The sequence below is a fragment of the Miniopterus natalensis genome, chromosome 11 (genome assembly GCF_054644295.1).
Source record: "Miniopterus natalensis isolate mMinNat1 chromosome 11, mMinNat1.hap1, whole genome shotgun sequence".
Lineage (NCBI taxonomy): Eukaryota > Metazoa > Chordata > Mammalia > Chiroptera > Miniopteridae > Miniopterus > Miniopterus natalensis.
In genome coordinates this window covers 41,014,156-41,028,869 of record NC_142091.1, presented here as the reverse complement: position 1 = coordinate 41,028,869, position 14,714 = coordinate 41,014,156, and the positions used below count along the sequence as shown (strand labels likewise).

At 40.6% G+C, this 14,714-nt stretch overlaps 2 protein-coding genes across 2 annotated transcripts; both read left to right on the top strand.

The window, feature by feature from the left end:
* The first annotated feature begins 2,442 nt into the window (after positions 1-2,442).
* Positions 2,443-3,639, top strand: LOC107538654 (olfactory receptor 51I2-like). Its single transcript, XM_016214968.2, has 2 exons — positions 2,443-3,378; positions 3,592-3,639. Exons 1-2 carry the CDS (start codon positions 2,443-2,445, stop codon positions 3,637-3,639), a joined length of 984 nt encoding a protein of 327 aa, XP_016070454.2.
* A 9,411-nt stretch (positions 3,640-13,050) lies between these two features.
* LOC107538656 (olfactory receptor 51I2-like) lies at positions 13,051-14,247 on the top strand. The gene is made up of 2 exons (XM_016214971.2): positions 13,051-13,986; positions 14,200-14,247. Exons 1-2 carry the CDS (start codon positions 13,051-13,053, stop codon positions 14,245-14,247), a joined length of 984 nt encoding a protein of 327 aa, XP_016070457.1.
* The last annotated feature ends 467 nt before the right edge of the window (positions 14,248-14,714 follow it).

The following is a 14,714-nucleotide window of genomic DNA, read 5'->3' as shown; positions in this document are numbered from 1 at the left end:
GGGAACCTTCCATGACCTCCTCAGGTTGAGTTAGGCCAACAATTCTAGGCTCCCAACACATCAATCTATATCCCTACCCTCTGCAAAGACAGGGAGCTCCTGTAGGACTCATCTTGGAGGCTCACTAAGAATGTTGTCCTGGCATGATTTTAAATGCAGATGGGCCATTGAAGCTGATAATCTCTGATAAAGAAAGTTAAACTTGGTGGGATATCACAGAGTCTCTGATTTGGTCTCTCTTTCCCCCTTAGTTTTTAGTTACTCTAAACACTTCACCTGATCCCAAAGGAGCCCCAACTTTTTTATTCCCCAGGAACCTAAGCGGAGTGACTCCTCTGTGGCCCAAGCCTTGCCTTCCCTAGAGATGCTAAGGCATCTCTGTGTGCTGGGATAAAACTCAATTCCTCTGCCAAAAGATATCCTGGGCTCCTGCAGCATGTGGAGTGGCAGAGCAGCCTGGGACAACAGCAGGGTGAGTAACCTGGGGCCCCAATACACCCACTTCTCTGCTTCCCAGATGGGTGACTGCCAGCACCTCAGCCTCAGATGGAGATATCAGTGGGAAGGGTCTGGAAATAATACAGAGAATGAGAAATAATCAGTCTTGGACAATGAAAGAGACAGTAGTCTCATCCCTTGCTTGAAGAGGAGGACCTGAAGAGGCTGACTATCTGAGATTCAAAGATTTACAGCTCAGGGATGAACTGGAATCCCAGACCACATTTCTAGGGAGAGCTGTCCCCTACAGTCTCTCAAGAGAGTGGATGAAAGGATGTGTCAAGCCCTCTTCCCATCTGACGTTCTCATCAGTTTTTTTAAAAACTTTATTTTTATTGTTGACACTATTACAGATATCTCCATTTCCACCCGCTTTGCCCACCTCCACCCAGCTCCCACCCCCCATCCCTCTGGCCATCACCACACTGTGCCTGTGTCCATGGGTTATGCATATATGTTCCTTGGCTACTCCCTTCACTTTCTTTCATCCAGTCCTCCTCTCCCTCTCCCCTCTTACAGCTGTCAGTCTGTTCCATGCATCCATGTCACTGGTTTTATTTTGTTCATCAGTTTATTTTGTTCATTAGATTCCACATCATTTTTATACTCTAAAATCAAACAACTTAATTTGGTTCATGGTTTCTTTAATTTCTTTATTTGGAAAAGATTTGTACAGAAATTTTCTTTCCTGAATAATTCCTCATCTCCAAGAGTATTTTTACATGTCCGTAACTTGTTTTGTTCCTTTGTATTTGTACAAAATACATTGACTTAAATTCTATATTGGCCCTTCTCTGTTTGTTGCTCATCGTTGAATGGGGTGAGTTCCACCAGCTCTCCATATTTGCTCAAAATAGTATCTGAGAGAGAAGGAATGGAGGATGACAGGACTGACACTATCGGCAACTCTATTTCCTTTTAAAATTTTCTACCAGAATATGCACAATCTTCTGCTCTAGAGGCACCTCCCACCTAAAAGGGAAAAAAAAGGTAATTCTTACCTTCAGAGCAAGCCCATTACATTGGCTAAATATGGCATAACTGTGCAGCCCAGTGTTCAGACTAAAACCTGTTTTAGCTCACAGACCTATTTTTGGTGGAGTTTTTAAAATCTCTGCTAAAAAATGTTTGGGTGACTGTTTCTCTTCTGTTCTTTTATTGACCTACCTTTAAAGTGTTCTTGTTTGTTCATTTACTTATTTGTATTGAGACTTAATGGCAAATCTTAGAAAAACAATGATAACAAACCCATACTGTCAACCCTTTAGGCTTCTACGTTATGTTAGTAATTTTTTTCTAGGAGGCCACTTTCTTGTTCAAAATAGGGTGGTTTTGATTAGGCTCTTTAGGATCATCGCACATATTTTTTTTAATTATTCCTTTTTTCAATACTCAAAGAGATCAGTTTCACACTATGAAATACTTTTATTGTCAATAGACAAAATATAATTATTCCCTAATTTGCCATTAGATGCAATACTTTTATATTAAAGTTATTGAGATAACAATGGCTAATAACAGTAGATAAATTCCAGATGTACATGACGTCAGTATATAACATGACGTCAGTATATTCATTAAGTGCTCACCACCTGAAGTCCTTCCATTATCACATATCTGACCAATTTTACCCCTTCACCCTCCCACAGCGCACTTCCCCTCAGGTAACCATTGTTCTGTTATCTTTATCTATCAGTTTATTTGTTTGTTGTTTGTTCATTTGTTGCTTTATGATTTGTATCTCACATATGAGGAGGGGAAAGACAAGAATCATGTGATTGCAGTATATTTTAAAATCTTTATATTTTATATTTACTATTGTGTCTGAACCCAGTCACCTAATATCAGAGCTGGTGTGTTTTCCCAGTATTTTTGTCACATATTTATATTTTCCTGCCCAGATTGAGGTCACATCTTTCTGAAGACCTCTTGTGTCCTCCAAGGATGCTCCCTTCCCGGTCCTATGTCAACATCTCCTTCTTCCAGCCAGCTTCTTTCCTGATGATTGGCATCCCAGGACTGGAGGCCGCTCATGGCTGGATCTCCATTCCCTTCTCCTGCATGTACACTGCGGCCCTCACCGGAAACTGCCTCATCCTCCTGGCTGTGAGGAGAACTCCCCGCCTGCACCAGCCCATGTACTACTTCCTGTCCATGCTGGCCCTCACCGACGTGGGCCTCACCCTGTCCACCATGCCCACCACCCTGGCTGTGCTCTGGTTTGACCACCGTCTCATTGCCTTCAATGCCTGCCTGGTCCAGATGTTCTTCCTCCACTCCTTCTCTGTGGTGGAGTCCTCAGTGCTCCTGGCCATGTCATTTGACCGCTTCGTGGCCATCTCCAACCCCCTGCGCTATGTAGCTGTCCTCACAAATAATGTCATCCTTAGGATTGGACTGGCCATTGTGGCTAGAGCCACTGTGTCCCTCTTCCCAGTGCCCTTCCTACTGAAACGACTGAACTTTTGCCCTGGAAAGATGCTCCTGTCCCATTCATTCTGTTTCCATGCAGATGTCATGAAAAGGGCCTGTGCTGACATTACTGTCAACATCCTTTATGGGCTGTATGTCGTTCTGTCCACGGTGGGCGTAGACTCCTTGCTCATTGTCCTGTCTTATACCCTTATTCTTCATACGGTGATCGGTCTGGCCTCTCCCAAGGAGCGCACCCGGGCCCTCAACACTTGTGTTTCTCATATCTTAGCTGTTCTGGTTTTCTACATCCCAGTCATAGGTGTATCCATGATCCACCGTTTTGGAAGGCACCTGCCTCACATTGTACATGTTCTCATTGCCTATGTGTACCTGGTGGTGCCCCCTGTCCTTAACCCCATCATCTACAGTGTGAAATCCAAGCCCATCAGGGAGGCCATGCTCAGAGTGCTGAAGGGGAAGGGCCAAGGCGGATGAAACCAAGAAACAACCACAGAGTCTGAGGGAAAACAGGACCAAACAGTCATATCTTATGTCCAGAAAGCCCTTGTTTAGACCCTTGACCTAGACACATATTCAAGAGTATGAAAGGCAAATGGAAACCCTCAGACTGACGGGTGAAAAGCAGTCTTGATTACTCTCCACACTCATTAATTTCAGCTGTTTTATTCAGCATTTACTTGTGGAAGAATCTGTGCTCACTACTAGAGATATGACAATGAACCATGCATGGTCCCTTCCCGCCTTTGGAGGACAGAGGCTTGCTAAATACACGGTTATAACTAAGTGTAATGAGGCTGCGATAGGTGCACACTAACTGTTATAAAAACCTCAAAGAGGGCTTACTGTCTTGTCAAGAGGGAATTAGAAAGGAGTCAGGTAAGAAGAGGCTGAGAGGTGAAGGGGAGTTAGGCAGAAAAGGTGGGCAAGGGGAAAGCATACCTAATAAAGGAAAACAATGTTTAAAAAAAACAACAGGTGTGGAATTATTTGGTTTGCTTGCCTAAAGGTGAGCAGGCCTATGTGGCTCAGAATTTGCGTATGTGTTGGAGGAAGGAGGACAGAAGATGAGCTAGAGATGATGAGCAGTGGTGAGATTTCTTGGGGTCTTTCAGACCTGATTGAAGCATTTGGCCTTTGTTCTTTGTTTAAAAGCCAGCCATGGAAAGGCTATTGTATTGTAAAATGTTGCACCAGCTTAACTGTGTATATTGTATTGAAAAGGCGAAAGTGGAAGAGAGAAAGAATGTGAGGAAACCATTTAGGAGGCGGTTGTAAGGGTCTAGAAAAAAGAATGGAAGCTAAAATTATCAGTGTCACCAGTAATGGAAAAAATGTAGGTTTTTTTAAAAATTATATCTCTACCCTTCTCTGTCCTCTGGAAGCAGTGACACCAGTAGTGGTGAACAGAGCTAGCACCCACATACTGGTTTCTAAATATCATTTCCCACAACAAATAACCTGCAACACTTAGAGCAATTGCTTATTCCAGGTATGAAGCAGGGAGAACATAAGGTGACACTTGCCTGAGAGCAATAAAGAGCACAGAAACAGTAGAATAAATAACAACACAGAAACCCATTCGGGGGCCCAAGGTGGGTCCATTGGAATATTATAAATCATTTTGACAGCAATGGATTATAACAAATTAATTTTTTTGAAAAAGTGAGTCCATAGTGACATTTAAAACAGATGGGGAGAAAAGAAAACACTTCTTTATAAAAGAATGGCATGTAATAAATGCAAAAGTATTGACAGATTTAGAAAATTACCTATTTGAAGTTTTTAATGTAATTTAAAATAAATTAATAAATGCTTAAAGGATATTGAAAAACAATATTCACACAGTCTCAACGTATCACTGCATGGTTTAGTTACAAAATACAAAAAGATATATGTACCTTTATAATAAAGAGATTGGCAATTACTACCTTAAGTAAGTGATCAAACTTAACCAATAATGGGATAAGCTGAACTTAACCTTCTGTTATGAACTATAAGGATATCACATATGCAAAATTCCTACCAAAAATATTCAACCTGAATCTAACCATGAGCAAATAATCAGAAAAATCTTGAATATGAGAAGCAAAACACACACACACACTTGCACACACACGCACACCTAGCGGGATTCTTAAAAATGCAATGTTATAAAAACTATGTCAGGGGAATTTATCTAAATTAAGAGATTAAAGAGGCATAACCAAATACTAGCATTAACAAATCATTATTAGGACAACTGTGAAATTTAAATATGTATTGTATACTTATGATATTAGGTTAGTATAATTTGCTTAGTTTTGAAAATGGTTTTGTGCTTATATAGGATAATCTATTTTTAGGATATGCATACTTAATACTTATTGAGAAAGGTTGTGACATCTACAATTTACTTTCAAGTGAATCAGGGAAAATTAAGAGCGTGCATGTATGTATGTGCATGTGTGCAAATATATGAGTGTAGAGAGAGGGGAGGAAAGAAATAGAGAGATAGAGAAAACAATGTAAAAAAATGTTATCAATCTAGGCAATGGGGATACAAGTGTTTATTATAATCTTTCTTCAACTTTTCTATAGATTTGAAATTTATAAAAACTAAAAAGTCTGAGTGGGAAAATACACATGCATATTTCAACATATATATATGTATATGTGTATTTACATATGCACACATATACACACACATGCACATATACAATGCATTTTCACCTACAATGGGTTAATCGGGACCTAATTCCCTAGTGAGTTGAGGAGCATTTGTATACTGTATACAATTATCATCAGGCCCAGGGTTCTCCTATATTTCATTTGTTTGTTTGTTTGTTTGGGGGGTGGGGAAGGGAGGGACTTGCAGGTTTTTTCCTTTTTATTTAATTTATTGGGGAAACACTGGTTAACAGAATTATACAGATTTCAGGTGCACAATTCTAAACACATCATCTGTACACTGTATTGTATGTTCACCACCCCAAGTTAAGTCTCCGTCCATCGCCATTTATACCCCATATCCTCCCCCACCTCTTGCCAATCCCCTTCCACCTGGCAATCACCACACTGTGTTCATGTCCATGAGATTTTCCTCTTCTTTTTCCTTTTTCACTGAATCCCTCCACCCCTGGCCCTACCCACCCCCCACTCCCCAGCCCCCCACTCCCCACCTCTGACAGCTGTTAGCCTGCTCTCTACCCAGGAATCTGTCTCTATTCTGTTTGTTAGTTCATTTTATTCATTAGAGTCCACACATAGGTGAAATCATATGGTATTTGTCTCTCTCTGACTGGCTTATTTCACTTAGCATAACGCTCTCCAGGTCCATCCATGCTGTCACAAAATGTAAGATTTCCTTCTTTTTTATGACCAAGTAGTATTGCATTGTGTAAATGTACCACAGGTTTTTTTATCCACTCATCTACTGATGGGCTGCTTCTAAATCTTGGCTATTGTAAATAACACAGCAATGAACATAGGGGTGCATATATTCTTTCAAATTAGTGTTTCAGCTTTCTTTGAGTAAATTCCCAGAAGCATTTTTCATTTTTTGAGGTACCTCTGTGTTGCTTTCCACAGTGGCTCCACCAGTCTGCATTCCCATGTTTTAAGAGAGACAGGAAAGAGCCTGAATGAGCTGAGCCATTGGTGTTAAGAATACAGAAAGTGCAGAGAAGGCAAGGAAGCAAAATAATTATACTTCCTCTTTACTAAATTATTATTTCCACTAAGGCTGGAATTGGAATTTTGCTTACTCTCACCCCAAGCCAAAAAAGGGGCTTCAACAGTGATCCCTGAGCACCCTGTTCTTCCTTCAGTTACAGTACCTAGCACACTATATTGTATTATAAATAAATTGTATCTAAGATGTGAAATCCTTGAGGCTAGGGATCGGGGATATATTTTCGTTATCTCTGTGTCCTCAATGCTTAATGTGGGCCTGGCACATAAAAGTTCACCACTCAATAAGTGATGTTTTAATAGATGAGTGAAAGAAGACAGAGAAAGGATATGCTGGCAGCAGTGATGGACTCATGACTGCTCCGCCCTGGGGAGTGGATCTCCCAGTGCTCCTTGCTGCTACAGCACTCCTTACTACTTTTCCCATCTTAACTAGAAGACTCTTGTCTTTTCCGGGAGTAGATAAAAGGTTCTATCCTCTGTGTCCTGTTCTCTTTTCTGTTCTCTTTGCCCGTTATATACACCTTTCTTAGAGCACTTATTGGTTGCTATTGAAATTATCCTTTGTACTGATCTCCTATTCTGCTTCCTCAAAGACAGCAGGGATTCCCGATTCACAATGAATGCCTTCATTACCTGGAAAGGGATTGTCCCAGAGATGACTTCAGAAACATTACTTGAATAAACCTATTTATGAATCATAATTCCTAAATAAATACCCTGAAGTTTCTATGTTCACTTATTTAACAAATAGTTACTAAGTTTACACCATATTTCAAGCAATGGTAGCTGTAGATATAGCCCTTCATATTTATGGTACAAATGGGTTTCCCTTGCTCCAAAAAGGCACCTCCAAGAATAAACTTTTTCTGGCCATCAACTGTTGCCTGAGAGTATAATATTAGTGACTCTAGCCTTTAGTTATATGTCACTCTATTCTGTCTTACCTTTTAAAATTCAGTAGGGTTCCTGGGATAGGGACACCCTTATTCCACAGTTATCCCAAAAAGAACACTTGGGCAGGCACTTTGCTCAATAGCAAGGGCACTGGCAAAAAAAAAAAAAATGGGAATGGGTAAGTTGAGAGCAGGATTTAGAGGCCAATGTTTACTTAAGATGTTTCTGCAGATCTCTCTTCAAGATCCTAATATCAATTCTATTTGGTATATGTCCATAAGTGGGATTGAATAATCATATGGTAGTTCTATTTTTAATTTTCTGAGGAGCCTCCATAGTATTTTCCATAGTGACCACACCAGTTTACATCACCACCAAGAGCACACAGGGATTCCAATTTCTCCACATCCTCATCAATACTTATTTTCTTTTTAATGACAGCCATCCCAGCAGTTGTGAAGTGATGTCTCATTGTGGTTTTGATTTTTTCCCCATTGTATATTCTTGGGACCCTTGTGAAAAATCAGTTGACCACATATGTGTAAATTTATTTCTGGGTTCTCTATTCTTTTGCATTGTTTTATATCTCAATTTTTACGTAAGTATCATACTGTTTTAAATCACTGTAGTTTTATAATATATTTTTGTCTGAATGTTCTGGCTAAGATTTTTAGTACAATGTTGAAAAGAAATGGAAATCATGGGCATCCTTGTTGTGTTACTATGTCAGAGGAAAATCTTTCAGTTTTTCACTGTTGAGTAAGATGTTAGTTGTGGGCTCACTACATATGTCCTTTATTATGTTCAGGCACATCTCTTACATATCTCCACTCCCATGTTCACTGCAACATTATTCACAACAGCCAAGATATTGAAATAATATGGATGTCCATCAACAGATAAGTAGCTAAAGAAAATGTGCTATAGATATGTAGTGAAGTATTATTTGGCCTTTAAAAAGAAGGAAATACGACCATTTGCAATGAGGAAACTTTTGGAGTGAAGAAAATGCCTATTACCTTGTGATGATGATTATGAAATGTCATTGTGATCATGAGTGTATGGATATTTCCAAATTAATCAAGCTGTACACATTAAATATGTGCAGTTTCGTATATCAAGTATACCTTCATAAAACTGTTTTCAATTGATTTCACTCTATTAGAAAAAAAATGAAGCTTCTGGGGATGAAACAGGACAACAAGAAAAATTTCCTAGGTTGAAAGACACTCTGTATCTCTAAGAACATAAAAACAGAGAAATGGAAGAGCTCCCATTATGCATGCCCACCCCCATTCATCTTTCCCTGTCTTAGGGAACCTTTAATCTCCATCTACTCCCAGGTTACTTGATACATATTTGCTGTGGAACAGAATGGGGCTTTCTCCATGTCACATGAGGAACAGACACAGGAAGTGGATCTTCTTAACCTGAGTAAACAACCCTGGGGGCCAAAGAGAGAGTGAAGGGAAATAGACACATTGAACCCGAGTGTCTGAAAGGCTGTCATTTGGAGGGGCCAGAAATTATTCTGTGTGACTCTAAATTGCAGATCTATCGCTGAGGAGCACAGTAAAGGAAAATATTAAAGTGCCTTGAAAATTTTCTATAGCTATGATAGAATGGATGAACCCATTGTAGGACATTTGGCAACCTTAGTTCTGTCTACTAAATGCTAGTTGTGCCCATCACCGTCACTGTCATAACCAAAAATGCCCTCACTATAAACTACATCATTTTTAGATTGTACCTCATAATTTGTCACTTAAATATATGCTGTCTTATATGCTTTTATATAAAAAAAGAATGGATGAATCCAGAAAGATGATGATTCTAGCCCTCTCCTTCACAACTCAGCTGCTCAAATATCTCATTTGCCTTATAACTCTCCATGACAACACACATCCCACACATTTCCCATTACTCAGAAAAAAATAAGCAGAGTCTCCTTTGTGACCTGTGGCCTAGACACCCCTGGGGAGCAGCATCTCACTAAGGCATCCAGCCAGTGGTTTAAAGGTAACATAGTTGCAAAGTTTCCTGGACTCCTGCAGGATATGGAGAGGCAGAAAAGGCTCAGACAACATGCAGGGTGAGTAACTTGGGGCCCAAACACAATCCCGTCTGCCCTATTTAGAAGGATGGGGGCCTGGTTAGTGAGTCTGACATCCCTTCTCTGTCAGCTGCTGCGAGGTGAAGGAGCCAATGGGATGGGGGATGAGCAGATGGCAGAAGCAGGGAGAAAAGTAAGGAGACCTGGACATCCATGGATGGCAGTCTATGGCCCTAAATAAGGGGTAGGAAGTGAAAGAGGCTACTTTCCTGAAGCACAGATTTTCCAAATCATATAATTACTCAGAAACCCAGACTCTGTGTCCAAGCAAATTACTACCCTTTTGTTTCTCTAATTGGGGTCATAATAAGAGGGTATCATAAGACCCTATCCCAGATAGCATCCTGCTAGTGACTTGAATGCTTGGTGTCTCAACTCTCACTATATTGTTCTTTACAATCTTCCAATTAAGAAGAGGCTCTTAGAAAAGCATTTGGTCTATATGTATATTAAAAATGATTACCACCATAGCATTAGATAACACCTCCATTACATCATATATCTTACATTTCCTTTTTGTGGGGGAAAAAGAGAGAAAAGAAAAGTACTTGGCTTTAGGGTAAAGAAAGCTGGTGGATTCAGCCTTTTGTTTCTAGGTAACTTGACTTTCCCAGATATACCCAGTCAAGTTAACAGAATCCTAGATTGCTAAAATGGAAGTGATTTCATTCCTGGGGGAAGAGCTAGAATTTTTAAATATTTTTGACCCTTTAGTGTCCTAGAGATAATAATAGAAGACCAAACCTAATCTGATTTCCAAGTTTAAGTGATTGCTTTTGGACTTTATGGGAATCAAAAAACATGGCAATCCAACTGTGCTACTAAGACGGGCATTTTAGTAAAAAACACACACAAAAAAAAATGTCCTTTCACCACACAGAATTTTTCCGTGTCAGACCCCTCATAACGCTGTAATAGTCACAAAACATAAAAAGGAAAAAGCCATCATCTGGATACAAGGGAGAAATTAGCTTGATCATATAAGAGTTGTCCCTAATTTTTGGCAACTTGTCTTAAATGGTACCCTATAATTTTACCCTTGTGAACTCTGAGGTTCTTGTAACATTCCTCTGAATTTAGCAGTTGGATCCTTCCACCACAGCCAAGCGCAATAGACCACACAGATATCCAGAGGTGCGTCAGACCAGCATATCAACTAGGGAACAAAGACAAGTTCTAACATAAAGGATTGAGGACTTGTGAATTACTCAATAATAGATAAATCAATACAAGATAAAGGAAAAAGAATTGTGACATTCATCCCAGGTAAAATTAACCCTTAGGTTTCTGCAAGTTATATAGAGAGGGCAGAATTCACCCTCTATTCTGATTTAAACTACCAATGATGAGGAGTATTTCCTGAACTGATCCTATGACAACCCAAATAAGATTAGATGAAAGTAAATATCAATTGTATTAATCTAAAGGAGCCCCTGATCTTTATTATATACAGACGATACGGTATAAATTGTGAACAAACACATGCACCTAGAAGATGCTGAATTAAGGGTTGGAGTGGAAGGGAACTAGATTAAAAATTAAGTAGCTTTCATTCAATTACTCATTTCCTTGTTCATTCATTAATAGTACCTGAAAAAAAAAGAGAACAGAAATTTTCAAAATCAGATGAGATCGAATGAGGTTTCTGAAGAAATGTGATTTGGATTACTAAAATAGAAATGAAGAGATAACCAGCACAATGGTTGGCTCTGTGAGAAGAGCTCAAAGGCTCGCTATGAGGGGTAAACATATTTTTGGAGAAATAGGAAGGGGTTTTATTTGCAGGGTCCCAAGTCATGTCACCACAGAAAATCAGAAGAGAACAAGCTCATTCAGATAATCTGATCCAACCAGCTCCACACTTCACAAATCACCAGCATCTAGTACTGCCCATGGCCAATATAGGAGGTGTAAGACTGTTCAAAGTGTTTAAGCCAAATAGACCTGAATTTGAATTTTGAATTTTCAAACAAACAAAAAAAGTGAGAAGTCTAATATCTGGAAGAGATATTCATTGACAGATAAATTAGTAAGTTTATTTGCCCAGCATCAAACATTAAAATTAGAACAGACCCCACAGAACACTACAGGTACCTAAATGTATGCCTTCGATTCGTGTTTTCAGTTGGTGTCTATAGAAATTCTAACTTTGGGTCCTTGGCCCTGCAGCTGTGGCCCTCCCAGCTAAAGCAGATGTCAGTGCTGTGTGATTTACAGGAAGGTACATTCAAGGGCAAATCAAGGCCTCAGAATGGGTGTGCTAAGGGGCTGAACAAAGTGTTTGGCTGGTATTCTAAAGGTTGTGGAGAATGCTGAATGAATGGAGTGAGGGGATGATTCTTAAAAAGCAATGGGCCCCCCGGATTACACTGGCATCCAGTAACCCTGGCTGATATTTTCTGGGCAAGGCATGTTTAGGCCCCATATTTTTTTAGTTTTTATTTATTGATTTTCGAGAGAAAGAGGAGAAAAGAGAGGGGCAGAAAGAGAGAAACATTGATTTGTTATTCCACTTATTTATGCATTCACTGATTGCTTCTTGTATGTGCTCTGACCTGGGATGAAACTCAAAACCTTGGCATATTGGGATGATGCTCTAACCAACTGAGCTACCCAGCTAGGGCTGGACCCCATATATTTAAGTGTCCTCAGTGACTGGGTGAGAATCAGCAGTCTCTTCATTTACCAAAACTTTCCCAGTACTTATTTTCATTTTCAGCCTGGGACTTTATCATTACTGGGACTTGATTAAAAGAGGATGTCCTAGGATTTGTACTCAACACCCTCAAACACAAAAAGATATGAAGTTCTGATAACTGGTCCAGGGGATAGTTGCTTACTTCCTGTGGTGAGCTGAAGAATTTCTCTCCTTTCACATTAGCTAAAATATTTCCCTTCTCTGTCAGCAAGGTAATTGTGGGACAACAATGAGATAATTAACTTGAAAGCACTTAGAAATACTGCAAAATTCAGTATCAATGGAATAACAATAACAACCAAAACAAAGACTATGACGATGATGATGATGATGATGATAATGATGGTGATGATGATTATTTAGAGAGTGCTTTACATATTAAAGTGTATTAGCAAACATCACTTAATTTAATGAAGACCGCATGGTAAGGTGAAAACAGTACAGAACTTATAGAACTTACAAACTAAATCCATTTCGGTTATATATTTCCTGATAATCATGAAGAAGTTCAACTATCCCCTACATACTGCATTTGTTTTGAGGACATATTGCTAATGTATGCACATTCCTAGAACTATTAACAATACCAAGTAAGAATTGAGAAATGGGAAAAAATTAATTTAAAAGCCTATATAGCATAAGTAAATGTTTTCCTGATGACAGGTGTCCTGCCAGTGTCTTTTGTCTGCCCAGACTGAAGAGGTCACATCTTCCTGGAGACCTCTTCTGCCTTCCAAGGATGCTCCCTTCCCGGTCCTATGTCAACATCTCCTTCTTCCAGCCAGCTTCTTTCCTGATGATTGGCATCCCAGGACTGGAGGCCGCTCATGGCTGGATCTCCATTCCCTTCTCCTGCATGTACACTGCGGCCCTCACCGGAAACTGCCTCATCCTCCTGGCTGTGAGGAGAACTCCCCGCCTGCACCAGCCCATGTACTACTTCCTGTCCATGCTGGCCCTCACCGACGTGGGCCTCACCCTGTCCACCATGCCCACCACCCTGGCTGTGCTCTGGTTTGACCACCGTCTCATTGCCTTCAATGCCTGCCTGGTCCAGATGTTCTTCCTCCACTCCTTCTCTGTGGTGGAGTCCTCGGTGCTCCTGGCCATGTCATTTGACCGCTTCGTGGCCATCTCCAACCCCCTGCGCTATGTAGCTGTCCTCACAAATAATGTCATCCTTAGGATTGGACTGGCCATTGTGGCTAGAGCCACTGTGTCCCTCTTCCCAGTGCCCTTCCTACTGAAACGACTGAACTTTTGCCCTGGAAAGATGCTCCTGTCCCATTCATTCTGTTTCCATGCAGATGTCATGAAAAGGGCCTGTGCTGACATTACTGTCAACATCCTTTATGGGCTGTATGTCGTTCTGTCCACGGTGGGCGTAGACTCCTTGCTCATTGTCCTGTCTTATACCCTTATTCTTCATACGGTGATCGGTCTGGCCTCTCCCAAGGAGCGCACCCGGGCCCTCAACACTTGTGTTTCTCATATCTTAGCTGTTCTGGTTTTCTACATCCCAGTCATAGGTGTATCCATGATCCACCGTTTTGGAAGGCACCTGCCTCACATTGTACATGTTCTCATTGCCTATGTGTACCTGGTGGTGCCCCCTGTCCTTAACCCCATCATCTACAGTGTGAAATCCAAGCCCATCAGGGAGGCCATGCTCAGAGTGCTGAAGGGGAAGGGCCAAGGCGGATGAAACCAAGAAACAACCACAGAGTCTGAGGGAAAACAGGACCAAACAGTCATATCTTATGTCCAGAAAGCCCTTGTTTAGACCCTTGACCTAGACACATATTCAAGAGTATGAAAGGCAAATGGAAACCCTCAGACTGACGGGTGAAAAGCAGTCTTGATTACTCTCCACACTCATTAATTTCAGCTGTTTTATTCAGCATTTACTTGTGGAAGAATCTGTGCTCACTACTAGAGATATGACAATGAACCATGCATGGTCCCTTCCCGCCTTTGGAGGACAGAGGCTTGCTAAATACACGGTTATAACTAAGTGTAATGAGGCTGCGATAGGTGCACACTAACTGTTATAAAAACCTCAAAGAGGGCTTACTGTCTTGTCAAGAGGGAATTAGAAAGGAGTCAGGTAAGAAGAGGCTGAGAGGTGAAGGGGAGTTAGGCAGAAAAGGTGGGCAAGGGGAAAGCATACCTAATAAAGGAAAACAATGTTTAAAAAAAACAACAGGTGTGGAATTATTTGGTTTGCTTGCCTAAAGGTGAGCAGGCCTATGTGGCTCAGAATTTGCGTATGTGTTGGAGGAAGGAGGACAGAAGATGAGCTAGAGATGATGAGCAGTGGTGAGATTTCTTGGGGTCTTTCAGACCTGATTGAAGCATTTGGCCTTTGTTCTTTGTTTAAAAGCCAGCCATGGAAAGGCTATT